This window comes from Marmota marmota, unplaced genomic scaffold (genome assembly GCF_001458135.2).
Source record: "Marmota marmota marmota unplaced genomic scaffold, marMar, whole genome shotgun sequence".
NCBI classification, from domain to species: Eukaryota; Metazoa; Chordata; class Mammalia; order Rodentia; family Sciuridae; genus Marmota; species Marmota marmota.
In genome coordinates this window covers 46,498,353-46,514,600 of record NW_026000016.1, presented here as the reverse complement: position 1 = coordinate 46,514,600, position 16,248 = coordinate 46,498,353, and the positions used below count along the sequence as shown (strand labels likewise).

At 40.2% G+C, this 16,248-nt stretch overlaps 1 protein-coding gene across 1 annotated transcript in view; it reads left to right on the top strand.

Annotated features, from left to right (window-relative positions):
• Positions 1 to 676: 676 nt before the first annotated feature.
• The window catches only part of LOC125618422 (alpha-1,3-mannosyl-glycoprotein 4-beta-N-acetylglucosaminyltransferase-like protein MGAT4E), a 19,342-nt gene continuing 3,770 nt past the window's right edge, over positions 677 to 16,248 (top strand). Inside the window, exons 1-2 of the mRNA XM_048809019.1 lie at positions 677 to 970; positions 1,154 to 1,238. Of these exons, the coding sequence (XP_048664976.1) occupies positions 677 to 970; positions 1,154 to 1,238 (379 nt within the window). The remainder of the gene's footprint in view (positions 971 to 1,153; positions 1,239 to 16,248) is intronic.

Sequence of the window (16,248 nt, the reverse complement as noted above, 5' to 3'; positions counted from 1 at the left end):
TTGAACAAATGAATCACGGAGTCAATAACCACCAAGGGGCTGGTGGTGGCAAATCTGTTCTCAAGCTAAACTTTTAAGGGATTTTTGTCTGAATAAATAAAGTGGAAGTTCTTCTAGGAGAAAGTCCATGATGTGAGTCCTGGGGCTGGAAAGAACAGAACTGAAGCCAAGAACTCCAGGTAACAGAGAGGAGCAGGAGACAACAGGTGACTATAGTCATTTCCTCTAGAATGAAGCTCCTAGAAAATTTTTAATATGTCATCTTTATCCATTCCCTCCCACGTGATTTGAGAAAGGTAATGATTTAAAAAAATATTAAAAAAAAAAGTTCTCCTTTGATCAGAGAGTAATTCCTAATATGGTTCATATTCAGTCCTGGGGAAGAGAAAACAACCATACATACGTACATATGAAGATGGCCTATAGGAAGATCTATGAGTGTATCATAACCTCATCCCTAGCAACTAATTTCCACATTTCTCTAAGTTGATAAAGGTCCTCTTTTCTCCCAATCCTAGAATTGCTGACCATAGGAATTTCCTCAGTGCAGCGTCCCCAAGGGAGCTACCTCTTGGACACCCTGCATTCTCTCTTCTTTGCTTCTTCCTTGTATGAGCAGAAATACTTCATTGTTGTGGTACACCTGGGAGATCCTGACTCCAAATGGCTTGATAAAATGACCTCCAGCATCTCCATCCTCTTTAAACAACATATCCAGGCCAGGCAGCTAGTAGTGATCAATACTCCTCGTGAAAGCTATAATCCTTTGAAGAACCTTAAGAAAACCTTTAATGACACCTCCGCCTATGTAGCTTTTCGCTCCAAGCAGAACATGGATTACGCCTTCCTCATGAACTTTGCTACCAACCACTCTGATTACTTCCTGATGCTTGAAGATGATGTAAAATGTGCCCCAGAATTTGTCACCCAGATTGTCACCACACTCTCTGCCTGGGAAAGGAAATTTTGGGTGATTCTGGAGTTCTCTCAGCTGGGCTTCATTGGAAAACTCTTTCACATGAAAGACCTCCCTTATTTTGTTCGTTTCCTTCTCCTCTTTTACCAAGAAAGGTCCTGTGACTACCTTTTGTCCCATTTTCGTGACCTTCGCATGCAGCAAAAACCAATCCGATTTTCCCCCTCCCTTTTTCAGCATGTGGGCAGTTACTCATCCTTTGATGGCAAATTCAATATCCTCAAAGATAAAGAATTTGAGGACGATGACATTGGCCTTCCCAGTAACCCTGCTGCCACCATTTATACCAACCTTAATGTCATCAATAACTCTCTCCTCATGAATGCCTACAGCTTTGATAAAAATTTCTTTTATAGCCAAGAGGTTAAGGCTGGCAGCCATGTGACTGTGATTTTGGACAGGCCTGCTACAGTGTACCGAGTTCAAGTGCTGACTGGCTCTAAAGTAAAGAGGAGGAATCAGCTAAAAGAAGGGCAAGTAGAACTGGGCTATGATTCTACCAATCTGATCCATGACTGCGATGACTATATTCTTCTGGGGATGCTAGAAAATGGCATCTTGAATAAGCAAGTATTATCCGAAGTTTCTGGGAAGAAGGTGAAATGTGTGAGATTGCTTGTAACAGCCACTTTACCCTGTGGATTAATAGTCAGAAACATCAATCTCTGGGTTAAAGAAAATTTAAATAATATACAAAAAGCCATTGGGGTTTCTGGGAGTGAGCAGGTTGGAAGTAGAGTCTTCAGAGGTAACAAAACATTAAAGTCTTAAAATTGGCAAGGGACATGTCTTTCTGGGTCCTTTCAGGAATCTTTTATTTAGTTGTAGATTGACACAATGACCTTATTTTATCTATCTATTTTTATGTGATGCTGAGGATTGAACCCAGTGCCTCACACATGCTAAGTGAGCACTCTACCACTGAGCCACAACCCCAGCCAAGGAATCTTAAAACAGAAGACAAAGCCTGTTGAAAGTCAGAGTGAAGGTATCATCCTCTTGACCCCGGAGAGTCATGGTAGAAAGAGGGGGCTTGTGAAGACCTTCTCTGGTTTCCTATCCCAAAGGGTATACCATTCTTTCCTGAATCAAGAACACAAGTCTTCTAAAACCCATGAGAAGAGCTGGGGTTGTGGCTCAGCAGCAGAGCACTTGCCTGGCATGTGCGAGGCACTGGGTTCAATCCTTAGCACCACATAAAAATAAGAGTATTGTGTCCTACAACTAAGACATAAATAAATAAAATAATAAAACTCATAAGAATATTCAAGTAAGGGGCTGGGGATGTGGCTCAAGCAGTAGCGCACTCGCCTGGCATGTGTGCAGCCTGGGTTCGATCCTCAGCACCACATACAAACAAAGATGTTGTGTCCGGCAAAAACTAAAATATAAATATTAAAATATTCTCTCTCTCTCTCTTTTAAAAAAAAAGAATATGCAAGTAGGATCAACTGATGCGCATATCACCAAATTCTTGACAGCAAATGAGAAAAGACAAAGGGTCCTTCCACCAGCCAAGAAGTTGATTCACAAAAGGGTGAACTTCCTTTGTGACAGGGAAGGATAAATTTGCCAGGAACATGACTATTTTCCCTGGGCCTCATATTTCCACTGTAAAGTACTCGTTCATTCAACAGATACCTATGGAGTGCCTTCAATGGTTAGTTAGAATCCTGTTCTACATGGTCACCCAAACTGCCAGAGGATGCCTTTAAAATAGCATTTCAATTATTAAATATAATTTAACATGATTTTTTTGTAGCTCCTGTCTCCCTCATAGCCTTATTAATGGGACTCTGGGTAACTTGAATATTTCTGAAAGGAAAAAGTGTAGATGTCTTACTAAATTTAGATGTTTTACTAATGCCTTCACCTTAGTTTGAAATATTCCCAGAAAGATCTGAGCTCTGAGCTCAACAAGGGTGCAGTGTTTGAGCAATGGTTTTCCCTAGTTTGAAAACTATAATCCATGAAAGAAGGAAAAGGAAAGGGGCATTTTAGGAGACTTACTTGAGAAAAACTCAAATCAGAAGCCAGAGTATCTAAATGAATTGTAACCAGAGTGGTTAGAAAGAGATGGAGAATTTAGAAACAGGAGAATGGAATGGAAATAAGAATAGGAGATAGAACTTCTTGGGGCATCAGGTACAGGGGAACGGGGCGAGTGCATATGCCAGTCATGAAGGTACCATGATTGATTGACAGACCCAGGTCTGTTGAGGGCCACAGCCGAGTCGGGATGACGCATGGCATTTTTGCCAGAAGTAGTGGTTGAGAGGTGACGCCAGTGAGCCATTAAGATGATGACTTTTGAGTTCTCGTGGAGTTCTCGTTGAGTTCCGGTTGAGCTCTCACAGGGATTCCTGAAGAGTTCGCATTGGTTGGGGAAGTGCCGGAGGAGGGATTTCCGGTTGGTGGTTCCTGGAGGAGCCGCGTGGGTGGCATTCGGGAGAGTTCCCTGGGAGCGTGTGTGGAGTGTGCTGGTGGAGTTCAGAAATAAAGTTTGTTCCTGCTTCAGTGGCTCGTGATTTGTGCCCAGCCAGACTGCGGCACAGGTCTTCCCTCTGGATCTACCTCAGTGTTGGTGTCAAGGCCATGCTTCCCATAGACTCTGCCTGACCACTGCAGGCTACTAAGCCAGACCCATTTGGCAAGATGGGGAAGCCCTCTAACTTGAAGAGTCTGAATCAATCTGTGGTTTCTTGAAACCACACTACAGTGGTGGACTCTTCCTAGTCACCCTCCATTCTCTGTCTCTTTCAACAGTTGTCACACCTTCATCAACCAAAGCCTCTCCCTGCCTTCTTCTCCCTCTACTAATAAATCTCTAATATGTCTAATTCTGGTTTTGTGTCAGCTTCTTGGGAGGTGTGAAGTAATGCAAGTTCAACCAAGAGCTGTCTAAGAAAGCAAACAGTAAGATGAGGATTTGGGACTGGCTTACTCGCAACCCTCGGAGATTAGATTATGGTTAAAATGAAGTCATAGAGGTTAAAGTGAGCATATCGTCACTATGGTCAAAATAGATAGGCAGCCAATAAAGCCCCACCTAATTTCTACAAACAAAAACCAACCAAACAAACAAAAACAGTAAGCTAAGGCTGAGGGCAGTCACCCTAATAAAGAGTCACAATCCAGGATGGGGATGTAGGTTGGAGGCAGAGTGCTTACCTACCATGGGCCAGGCCTGGGTTAGTCCCCTGCATCTCTCTCTCTCTCACACACACACACACACACACACACACACGGGACTATCCATCCCATTGAGGGAAAAGGGGGGCCAGGTCCCTACAAGGAAATATTTTATAACATTGAAACACATACACTGTAATGAATTCCCAATCTTTTCTCCAAAAGAGACCAACAGCTGGGGAAAGACCAACAGCTGGAGAAAGGGAAATGCCAATTTTCATGACTACTGGACCAGGTCTGGGTAAATTCTGATATCCAAAGATTTAAAGCATGATTACAGCCTCCTGTTACAGTGGGAGCTTAAGGGGGCCAGGTTATAAATGGAGTCTTTGCTAAAGTCATGATTACCATGGGACCACTGTGTCCCCAGACCCATACAGCGAGCATTTTCACAGACCCTGTGTATAACTAGAATCAACATACTTGACAGTTGAAGTCACCCTACATTGGATCCTTGGCTTATGGGATAGCAGCTATCATAATGGGGAAGATCAAGCCTCTGAAGTGCCCCCAGCCCAAGCAAAGATAGTAAGGAAAAATATTATATCCCAGGTTGGAGGAGGATATAAATGCCATTACAGATCTAAAAGATACAGGGGTGGAAGTTCTTCTCAAGTACTGGTTTAATTCATTAGTCTGGATCCTGCAGAAACCAGATGGATCCTGAAAAATAATCATAGATTATCTCAAATTCATCCACCTAGAAACCAAATCACAGCTGCTATGCCAGACGGGGTATCATTGCTAAAACAATTAATAAGCCCTTGGGCATATGCTGTGCAGCCACTGATTTAGCAAATTCATTCTTCTCAATTCTGATTATGAAAGATCAGAAACAGCTCACATTCGTGTGAGACAATATTCATTTTCATCTTGGCCTCAGAGCTGTATTAACTTTCCTGCCCTCTCCCGTAATGCAGTCCAAAGAGATATAAACCTGAGACATCCCACAGAACATCTCACCAATCCATTACATTAATGACATCATGCTGATTAGGCAGGACAAGTAAGAAGTGTCTTAGGTGCTGGAGGTCTCAGTAACAGAGTGAGAGATAAACCCTTCAAAGATTTAGTGAAGTGAGCTTGAGTGATGTCTTCGGGGGGCCAGGGGGTTGGCAGGATAGTCTTTCTAATGTAAATAACAAATTGCTACATTTTGTATCTTCTGCCTCAAAAGAGGAAGCAAAGTTCCTTCTAGGCTTTCTTGCTGGAGGCAACATTTGTCATACCTAGAAATACTGCTCCAACTCATTTATTGGGTGACACTGCAAAGTGCCGGTGTAGAGTAGTTCCTGGAGCAAGAAAAGGCTTCATAACAGGTCCAGACTACGAGGCAATAAGCCTTGCCACTTGGGCCAGAGTCCAACAGACTCTTAGGTGTCAGAGGTTATAGTAAAAGAGAAAGATGATAGGTGGAGTTTATGGGGAGCTCCAGTGGAAGAAGCATAATACATCCTCCTGGGATTCTGGAGCAAGGCCATGATCTGCAGCAGAGAATTATAGGCTTTTGGAGAAACAGCTCCTAGTATGTAATGAGAAAACAGCCTCTACCTCAGAGCAAAGCCTGTCCAAGGAAGGGGGCATGGCCCTTGTCCTTGGAAAAGCCCACAGAGCACTCCTAGGCACATACCCACCCTGCTGAGTAGTTTATCTATAAATAACAGGCGAGATCTGCGGAGCCAAGTGTCCCTGACTCAGTCAGGCTAGGTGAGGATGCATAGCAACCCCCTAGCAGCCACCAATCAGCATGAGACAGGAAAAATACCTGGGATGCCAGATGACCCTCCCAGTAGTTTATGGTGGTTGATAACATGTTGGGAAACCATGTAATTCAGCACGTACTCCCTTCGTGGCTTAAACCAATCAGTTCAAACGAATCCCCCTCTTGTACTAACCAATCACCCTTACCCAACTTGTTCCAGCCAGTGAATGTGCTAATCAATGTTAAGAGTTGTTGTTTGATTTTTTCCGCGGTGTGTGATGATTTGCTAAGAGATACTATGATGTATGTGAAGTCCCTGCCTTCCCCAAAGAGTGTATAAAACTGCTGCAAACCCTGGGCTCGGGGCCTCTCAGCATCACCAGTTGCTGTGTAAGTGTGGAGAACCAAGCTAGCTCACAATAAACACCTCTTTGCTGCTTACATCGATCTTGGTCTCTGGTGGTCTTTTGGGGGTCCTGAATTGGAGCATATTAGTAATTGAGCTCTGTTAGATACAAAATGCTTCTGCATAGAGCACCCAATAACTATGAGTTCAAAACATCCCTTTATGAGCTGAATTCTTTCATAAAGTCGAAAGTCATAAAGTCAGTCAGGCCTAGCAACAACCCGTCAAATGATGAAAACATACATCTGGGATCAATCCTGAGCAGGTCAGGGCATGACAAGCTCATGAGCAGGTAGTTCAAACTCCCATGTCACCCAAAACAGTTGCACCAGACCCTCCCCCAGCTCACTCTTTTAGCCATATGGAGACCCTCCATATGGCTAAAAGAGTGAGCTGGGGGAGGGTCTGGTGCAGGAGGAAACAGAAAAGACACAGACTTGGTGCACATATAGATCTGTTCCATATGTGGTTATGATCTGAAAATGGATAGTGGCTGCCACATTCAGGAGTGACCTTGAAAGAGTAGAGAAGAAAGATCTTCCCACCGAGCAGCACTCACAATTCCTGGGCAGTAGCCAAGGGTGTGGCTGTTTGTTCAGGGACCTGGAAGTAAAAGGACTAGAAGACTGGAGATAAGAAGGACCTGGAGAAGGGAATGTGGAAGAACACACGGGCTTGGGCACAAAGTGAAGATTTTTGTGTCATATGTTAATACCAGAAAGCTTCTCCATAGAGAAAGCTCTGAACAACCAAATGAAAAAATGACTCAACCAATTTACAATATTCAACCTGGATATGGCACAGTGGGCACATGAATAGACTGGCGTGGTGAAAGATGTAGAGGATACATGTGGGGTCAGTTGCCGCAGTCTGGCTGGGCACAAAATCACGAGCCACCACACAGCTTGTAGATTCAAACAGCAACTCTTTATTCCCGAACTCACACCAGCCGTCTACAATCACGTTCCGGGGAAATCCACGTTCTCTGCCCAAATCCACCCCCACTGGGCTTCTGTCTCCCAAAAAATACTGTCTGAATCCAGTGAGAACTCAAGGGGAACTCAGGCAGAAGGATACGCCCTATTCCCAGCAGGAATAACCTTAAACCTGGAACCACCCTAAACCCGGATTGTCCTAAACCGGGAATGCCCTAAACCCGGATCCGCCCTGGTCCTTGAGCAAGGTCACCTTAGATGCAATGTCACTGCAAAATGTCCTATTTCCACGAGTCCTTCCACTAAGCAACATGGGGTACGCTGGCAAGGAAATTGTCATAGTGGCTAATGGCTCCCAGCAGTCAGTGACATGGACTCTCAAAAAGACTGACCTAGCTACGGCAACAGAGACCAACACAAGTAATCCATATGGCCCCATTCCTTGAGAAGACTAACTAGACATGAAGACCTTCCAGTCGATTCATCTTCACAGAAACAGATGTCTATTTGGGGATATAGTTGGTCCTTTCATGCCCACAGTCTCAGGTAGTGCCACTATGAAGGAGTTCATAAAAGGCCTGATCATTAGGTATGAAATCACATATAATATGGCGGGAGACCCACTTCACAGCTAAGGAGGTACAGAAGTGGGGCCCGTAAGATCCACTGGTCATATTATATCACTGCTGAGAACAAAAGACCTGACAAGAACAATTCATGGAGAAAAGTTTATTTGGGGGCTCGTGGTTTCAGAGGTCTCAGTCCATAGATGGCTGACGCCATTGCTCTGGGCCCAAAGTCTGGGAGAACATCATGGTGGAAAGTGTATGAAAGAGAAAAGCAGTGGGGAGCAGGGGGCCCAAGAAGGAGAGAGAGAGAGAGAGAGAGAGAGAGAGAGAGAGAGAGCTCTTTAACATGGTAAAATATAAATCTCAAAGGTACATCTCCAACGACCCACCTCCTCCAGCCACCTTACCTGCTTTCAGTTACTACTCAGTTAATTCCTATCAGGGGATTAATTCACTGATTGTGTTAAGGCCCTCATTACCCAACCATTTCACCTCTAAACCTCCTTGCATTGTCTCACACATGAGCTTTAGCTGGGACACCTTATATCTAAACCATAACAACACACCATCCAGAAGCAGCTGATCTCACTGGGCACTGGAGTCACTTTCTAAAGACACATCTGAATTGCCGTCTCAGAGATGGGATTTAATTCCCTATCCCTCCTCCCTTTGTGCAGAACGTGGTCTGTAGAACCACACAGATGTTGAGGCCCTGGACTTTAGGTGTTCAACTCATAGATGGAATACATTTCTAACATAAAGCTATAGCACTCCAGAAAATCCATTTAAAACAACAAAGAAATAGGTCCTAGTTATTTTAAAAGAGGGTTTGTATCATGGCAAGATCCAGTCAGCTGACTTGGATAATATTCGTGGATCCCCACCACCAGGCATTACATGCCAGCTGAAAAGTTGGGATAGATTCAGAAAAACTCCAACAACTCTTGATCTTCCAGGTCAGAAGATTGTGCCAATGGAACAGGCAAGTCCTGACCATATCATCAATGGACTTGGGGGAACTTTGACCCCACAGGCTGTATAGTCAACTTGTATTGTATGTCTTGCTGGAATGTAGGCTAAGGTCTATAGATCTGCCCAGCTAATCTGAACCAAATTCTCTGAGAAGAAAACTGAGACTGCCTGTAGAGAGCCCAGTACCCATTTGAAATCTATGTGATGAGGCCAAAATCAAGGCAAGGATTAATGAGCCTCTCAGAACTTCTCCCAACTTCCAATATAGAAGAAAGGTTGGTGACAAATTCTGGGGCTCTGCCGCACTCTGGCTGGGCACAAAATCACGAGCCACCACACAGCTTGTAGATTCAAACAGCAACTCTTTATTCCCGGAACTTCTCCCAACCTCCAATATAGAAGAAAGGTTGGTGACAAATTCTGGGGCTCTGCCACAGTCTGGCTGGGCACAAAATCACGAGCCACCACACAGCTTGTAGATTCAAACAGCAACTCTTTATTCCCGAACTCACACCAGCCGTCTACAAACACGTTCTGGGGAAATCCACGTTCTCTGCCCAAATCCACTCCGCTGGGCTTCTCTCTCCCAAAAAATACTGTCTGAATCCCGTGAGAACTCAAGGGGAACTCAGGCAGCAGGATACGCCCTATGCCCAGCAGGAATAATCTTAAACCTTAAACCTGGAACCTAAACTGGGAATGCCCTAAACACGATTATCTTAAACCGGGAACACCCTAATCCGCCTTGGTCCTTGAGCAAGGTCACCTACATTCAATGTCACTGCAACATGGGGTACGCTGGCAAGGAAATTGTCATACCTACTTGGCTAATGGCTCCCAGCATCTCCCCCCTTCTGATTAATTAAACAACAAGCAATGTGGCTTAAGTACCGTGCCTGGTAGGTTGTCCAATTCAACATATGGTTCTTACCTGTCATCGGAAAACTGACCTTTAGGCGTCAGCCTCCTGTCTTAGGTTGATACCACTGCAGTTGGATCATACCCGTCACTGACTACCGGTCCAGCATAAGCCATTGGCCCCCAAATTTTAGACCATCACTAGCAGAAGGGAGGAGGATACAGAAATGCCACGACACCAAGCCAATTGACGGCTCCTTGGGAAAAATTGCATCACTGGTGACACCATCAGCAAAGATATGCCAGCACTACCACAATTAACATGGGGTGCGCTGGCAAGGAAATAAAAATTGCATCACTGGTGACACCATCAGCAAAGATATGCCAGCATTACCACAATTCGCTGCACCAAACGATAGTTACATAGTCCAGGCAAGTTCTGCAAGCAGTTCAAAGCGGAGGAATCTATCAATATGTCCATTTCCTCCCAAAATCCGTTTCCTCCCAAAGTAAGTTAACTCCTTGATTGAGCATTACTTGTTGAGTTATATTCATTGATGCATCAGTTTATACAGTTTACTGTGATAGCTATCATAGAAGCTGTAGTCTGGTTTTATCTTTGTCTTCACCGGCACTGGGATGAAGATAGGAATTCTGGCAATGATGCTAAAAAGACATTATCCTGAAAAGAATTATTAAATATAATGAAAAGGAAAGGTGAAAGTAAACAAACAGATCTGTTAACCTACTTTAAAAACAATCCTTAACAGCTGTTTACCTAATTTAAATTAGTAAACAAACAGATCTGTTAACCTCCTTTAAAAACAATCCTTAACAGCTGTTTACCTAATTTAAATTAAACCATTTAAATCACGTGAAAAAAAAAAAATAATAATAATTCGGATCCATTTTTTCATGAGCGCTCCTCATATAAGAAATATGGACATACGCACATACAGACATACAACACAAAACACAAGAGTGTACACAAACGTACAACACATAAGAAAATAGTAAAGGCCTTGTAGCTTTACCTAGGTGAAATCTCCATTGCAATGTTTAAAAACTCCACAGTCAAAAAATAAAACTGATCAGAAAAACATTAACCTAGGTTTGTATGAGCTCAAAAAATAAAAATAGAACCTTATGATGTGGAAAAATGCAATAATAAAATAGCTATTGAAAAAAGCATCCTGGTTAATCACTGTCGCAGATGTAAGAATGGCCAAGCTGGAGTTCTGGATATCAGCTGTTATGGATTTGAGTCAAATCATCTTCTTTTCGATCTGTAGAAATTGTTTTAGTTAATCTCTCTGGAATCCAAATGGGCTGCTGTTCTCCCTGTGGAAAAACACAAACAGACCCCCGACTCCAGACAATCACTGGGTCAGGACCTTTCCATTGTCCTGTTAGAATATCTTTCCAAAGTACTTTAGGCTTATGTACATTTTTTGGATACATATGCCTTTCCGCAGCACTAAGTCCTGATGAATCCAAATTTAAAAAGTTTAGAGTAAAAAGGGTTATTTTAAGTTTATCTTTGGGGGATATATACCCCTTTCCAATTCCCTCTTTTTGCTTTAATAAGTATGTCTGTATCTAATAGTTGTCTTAGCTTTTTGCATTTTCTATCTGTGTAATACCTTACTTGACATTTTCAACCATTTTCTATCTTATTTCTATCTTCTAGTTTTTTTTTTGTTTTTTTTTTCCTAAGGTTTGTATTTTTACCCTTAGTTGCTTATTTTCCTCCTCTTTTTTTTTTTTTTCCTATTTTGTGGGTTTAAAATTCTTGTCTTCCTACATCTTTTCTATCTTTCTACATCTTCTTTATCTTTTTTCTTTTTAACTTTCTATACTTCTGTCTTTAAAGTTTTTCACTTTAAATTTTTAATCTTCTTTATCTAAATATCTTTTATCCTATTATCTTCCCATTTTTTAAGTAATGCCTTTAAGATTAACTAGGCTTCGAATGATGCAATAAAGCAATCTTTTTTCCGCCATGAAGGTATCTCGACCACCTTCAATTTAACCTTTTAAAGCCTTTTAATTATCATCTATACTGTACTTTTAAATGTACTTTTTCACCACCTACAACTTCACTCTTTTAAACGAGGCTTAGATTCTGTTTAAATCGCTTTAATGTTAGTTTACATGGCTGCCCTTCAACCAAAGGCTTTTTTTTTTTTTAACTCCATTGAGAAGCTTTGTCTCAATCTGCCATGTACAAATATCTTTTTCTTCTTTCTTCCTTTCTCAAGCTTTTAAAGTAAGTCTAGTTTCCTCAAAATCTTTTTAAATGGCATTTTACAACTTTTTACTTTACCACACAGAGATTATCTCATCTAGAAACATTTCTTTTTCCTTTAACCTTTTATATTAAAATATATTTCCACATCTTGAATCTTTTTCTCTCTTTTTTAACCGTTAACCCTTTTTATAAATTCACATTTTGAAACAACTCTTATAAAATTTCTGATTTAGACAAATTACTCCACTTTAATAAGATGAAAGACTTTCATGTTTTTTATGATACTATAATACTATAATTGAAACCCAACTGAAAATTTTTCTACTCTTTGTATATAAATTACACATGATAGAATCTTAACACTTAGTAACCTTGTTTTAGCAAAGACACAGACACAAAGCAATATTAAACATTTTTCCATTTACCAATTTATGAAAACACACATAATGTTTAAATATATTACCTTATGGAACTTAATAAGTAAAGAGTACTTGATTTTATATTTAGTGGTTGATATTTTAACACTTTAGCTTTGTAAATTAATCAGATGTCTGTAAAAACCAAGATCTTAGACAAATATAGTAAACAGAACTAGCCATCTCTTTCTTGTTGAAGAAAAATCCTTCTACAGGATACCATGATGGTCCCATTGATATACTTAATAACTCGTCTTTAAAAAGCCATGGGCTACATTTTTGTATTGTATCAACATACGTCCTAATTGTTCTTGGTCTCACTGGGGTGCCTCCTTCCTCTAACAATTTCTCTTGCTCGGAGGCGAACAACTTCAAACCTTGAGTCAACCATTTTCCCCAGTTTGCCTGAGAAAGTTCTAGGAACAGGCAACTTGAAATAAAAACAAAATAAATCAAAACAATAACACATTGTTTTTTGAACTGGTCACCCATTCTTTCGCTCTTCCTCAGGGGCAAGCAATTTCACTTACCTCCAAGCTTCAGAAGTTCCCCGTACGGGCCACCAAATGCCGCAGTCTGGCTGGGCACAAATCACGAGCCACCACACAGCTTGTAGATTCAAACAGCAACTCTTTATTCCCGAACTCACACCAGCCGTCTACAAACACGTTCTGGGGAAATCCACGTTCTCTGCCCAAATCCACTCCGCTGGGCTTCTCTCTCCCAAAAAATACTGTCTGAATCCCGTGAGAACTCAAGGGGAACTCAGGCAGCAGGATACGCCCTATGCCCAGCAGGAATAATCTTAAACCTTAAACCTGGAACCTAAACTGGGAACGCCCTAAACACGATTATCTTAAACCAGGAACACCCTAATCCGCCTTGGTCCTTGAGCAAGGTCACCTACATTCAATGTCACTGCAACATGGGGTACGCTGGCAAGGAAATTGTCATACCTACTTGGCTAATGGCTCCCAGCCTGTCTTCAATAACCACTTCCTGGTTGTTTTTCTTCTACTCTATTACTCTTACACATCTGGGATGTGACTGGGATACAGAGGCACACAAACCCAAGGACAGGTGTTTACTAATGGATTACTGGATGAACATCAATCTTGCATTACTTACAACAATCTTCATAATCTAGACCAATCAGACTCATATCCTACTATCTCCTGCTCCACCCCAAATTGAGATCATTTAATATGCTTTATTCCTTAGTGTTGCCTTTAAAAATTCTTAATAAAAATCTTAATTAAAATTCTAAATTCCAACTCAAATCAAAATGTCATCTCCTCTCTGAAACCTTCCCTGATTACCCAGAAATGGTTAATAACACCTTTTGATATTTTCATAACATTTCATGCCAAAATTTGTTATAGCACATCTTTCAATCAAGAAATGTATTAAGTGCCTTCCATTTGATAAGAATTGAGCAGGCTGGGGATATGCCTCAAGCAGTAGCGTGCTCACCTGGCATGCGCGGATTGATGACAAGACATGGGAGATTTGGAGACGTGATGAACTTGATTTTGGTGGTGGTTACATGATTATATGTGTTTGTCAAAACCGTAGATTAAAACAAGTGACTTTACTATAAATAAGCTATATTTTAATTTATAAAAGAAAAAAATTAGATATTAGGACATGCCTACTAGAATGCTTAAAACTAGAAGGATTGAAAATACCAAGTGTTGTCAAAGAACTGAATGAACTGAATTCTCATATGTTGTTAGTGGGAATGCAAAATGGCATAGCCACTCTGATAAATGGTTTGGTAATTTCTTTTTTTAATACTTGTTTTTTAGTTTTAGGTAGACACATTATCTTTATTTTATTTTTACATGGTGCCTAGAATCGAACCCAGTGACTCATGCAAGCTGGGCAAGCGCACTACCACTTGAGCCCCTTGGTAATTTCTTGTAGAGTTAAATCTATATCTACCACTCAAGTCGGCCATTCTACTCTTGGATGTTTCTCCAAGAGAAATAAAAGCATATATCAAGGGAGAAGGGAAGAATAGAAGAAGTTCATTGGATTAGACAAAGGGGAATGAAGAGAAGGGAGGGGGGATAGGAATAGAAAAGATAGTAAATGCAGGCATAACTTTCCTATGTTCATATATGAATACATGACCAGTGTAATTCCACACCATACACAACCATAAGAATGGGATCCTAATTACAATAAGTTATGTTCCATATATATATAATATATTAAAATACATTCTATTGTCAAGTATATATAAAAAGAACAAATAAAATTTTTTAAAAAGAAAGCATATGTCCAAAGATTTGCATATAAATTTTCATAGTAGTTTATTCATTGTAGACAAAACTGAAACAACCCAAATGTTCATCCAAAGCCCTGAATAGGGCTGGGGATGTGGCTCAGTAGTAGAGCGCTTGCTAGCACATGCAAGGCCCTGGGTTCGATCTTCAGCACCATATAAAAATAAATAAATAAAATAAAGGTATTGTGTCCCAACTACAACTAAAAAATAAATATTAAAAAAAAAGCCTTGAATAAACAAAGTGTGATATATCCACACAATGGAATACTACTTTGTAATAAAAGTGAAACAAACGACTGATCCAAGCAATGACATGGATGAATCTTGAAAGCATTTTGCCAAGGGTTAGATATGAAAGACTATATATTGTGTGATTATATTTATATTAAATTCTAGAAAGGGTAAACTATAGTGATAGAAAGCATAACAGCAGTTTCCTGAAAAGAGAGATGATTCACTCTAAAGAACCACAAAGGAATTTTTTTAGGATGATAAAACTGTTTTGTATTGCCATGGTGGCACATGCCCATAATCCCAATGACTCAGGAAGCTGAGGCAAGAGGATCTCAAATTTGAGGCCAGCCTCAGCATCTTAGCAAGACCCAGTTTCAAATTAAAAAATAAAAGGGACTGAAGATGTAGCTCAGTGGTTAAGTGCCCTGGGTCAATCCTCAGTACTTAAAAAGAAAAAAGAACCATTCTATATCTGGACTATGATGGTAACATAACTATCTACATTTGTCAAAATTCAATGAACTGTACACTTACAATGGTTTATAAATTATATTTCAGTAAAGTGGAATTAAAATTTTAAAAACTAACAATTAATTATTAAAATCATACTGACATCATTTAAGTGCATTGGTAGAAAATAATCCCCAAGAAATAGGGATGTATAGAAACTGGATTTATCAAAGAGATGCTGTGGCAGATGAGTGAGGAAAAATGTTCATTTTAATAAACATCACAAGAAGGCATGGTCATCCCCATGGGGAAAATAATAGGATTGAAACAACTTCTACACAAAAATTTATCCTACATAATTATAAGAATACACAAAAACCATCATTACACACTCAGAAGCAGGAGAGGAGAGAAATAAATGTTATGTGTAGTGATAAGGATAGTTAAATAGATTGGTGAAAGAAAAAATAGTAAAAATAACCATAAACATTCACAGTTAATAGTGACAAAATGCCAAGATAATTCTAAGGGTCAGAGAAAGTCTTTTCCATAAATGTTGCTAAAACAACTGGATGTTGATACCAAAAATGATCCTCATTCCATAAACAAGTATTAATTTGACCTAAAGGTAAAAGTAACCTAAAGGTAAAAGACCTACACCTAGACTGAAAGGTTAAAAAGTAGAAAGCTTCCAAAAGCAAACATAAGAGAATATTTTGGGATTTGGGCATGTAGCTCAGTGATAGAGGCCTTGGGCTCAATCCCCAGCATTACAAAAAAAAAGTGGGAGGGAAAAATCTCTTTAACAACCCTGTAATTATATTTTTAAATAGGATGAAAAATCACTGCTCACAAAAAAAAATAATAAAAAATTAAACTTCATCAAAATTACATGTAACTCTAATGAAAACTGAATTGCCTTCTTTTTTTTTTTTTTTTTTTTTTTTTTTTTTTTTTTTTTTTTTTTTTTTTTTTTTTTTTTTTTTTTTTTTTT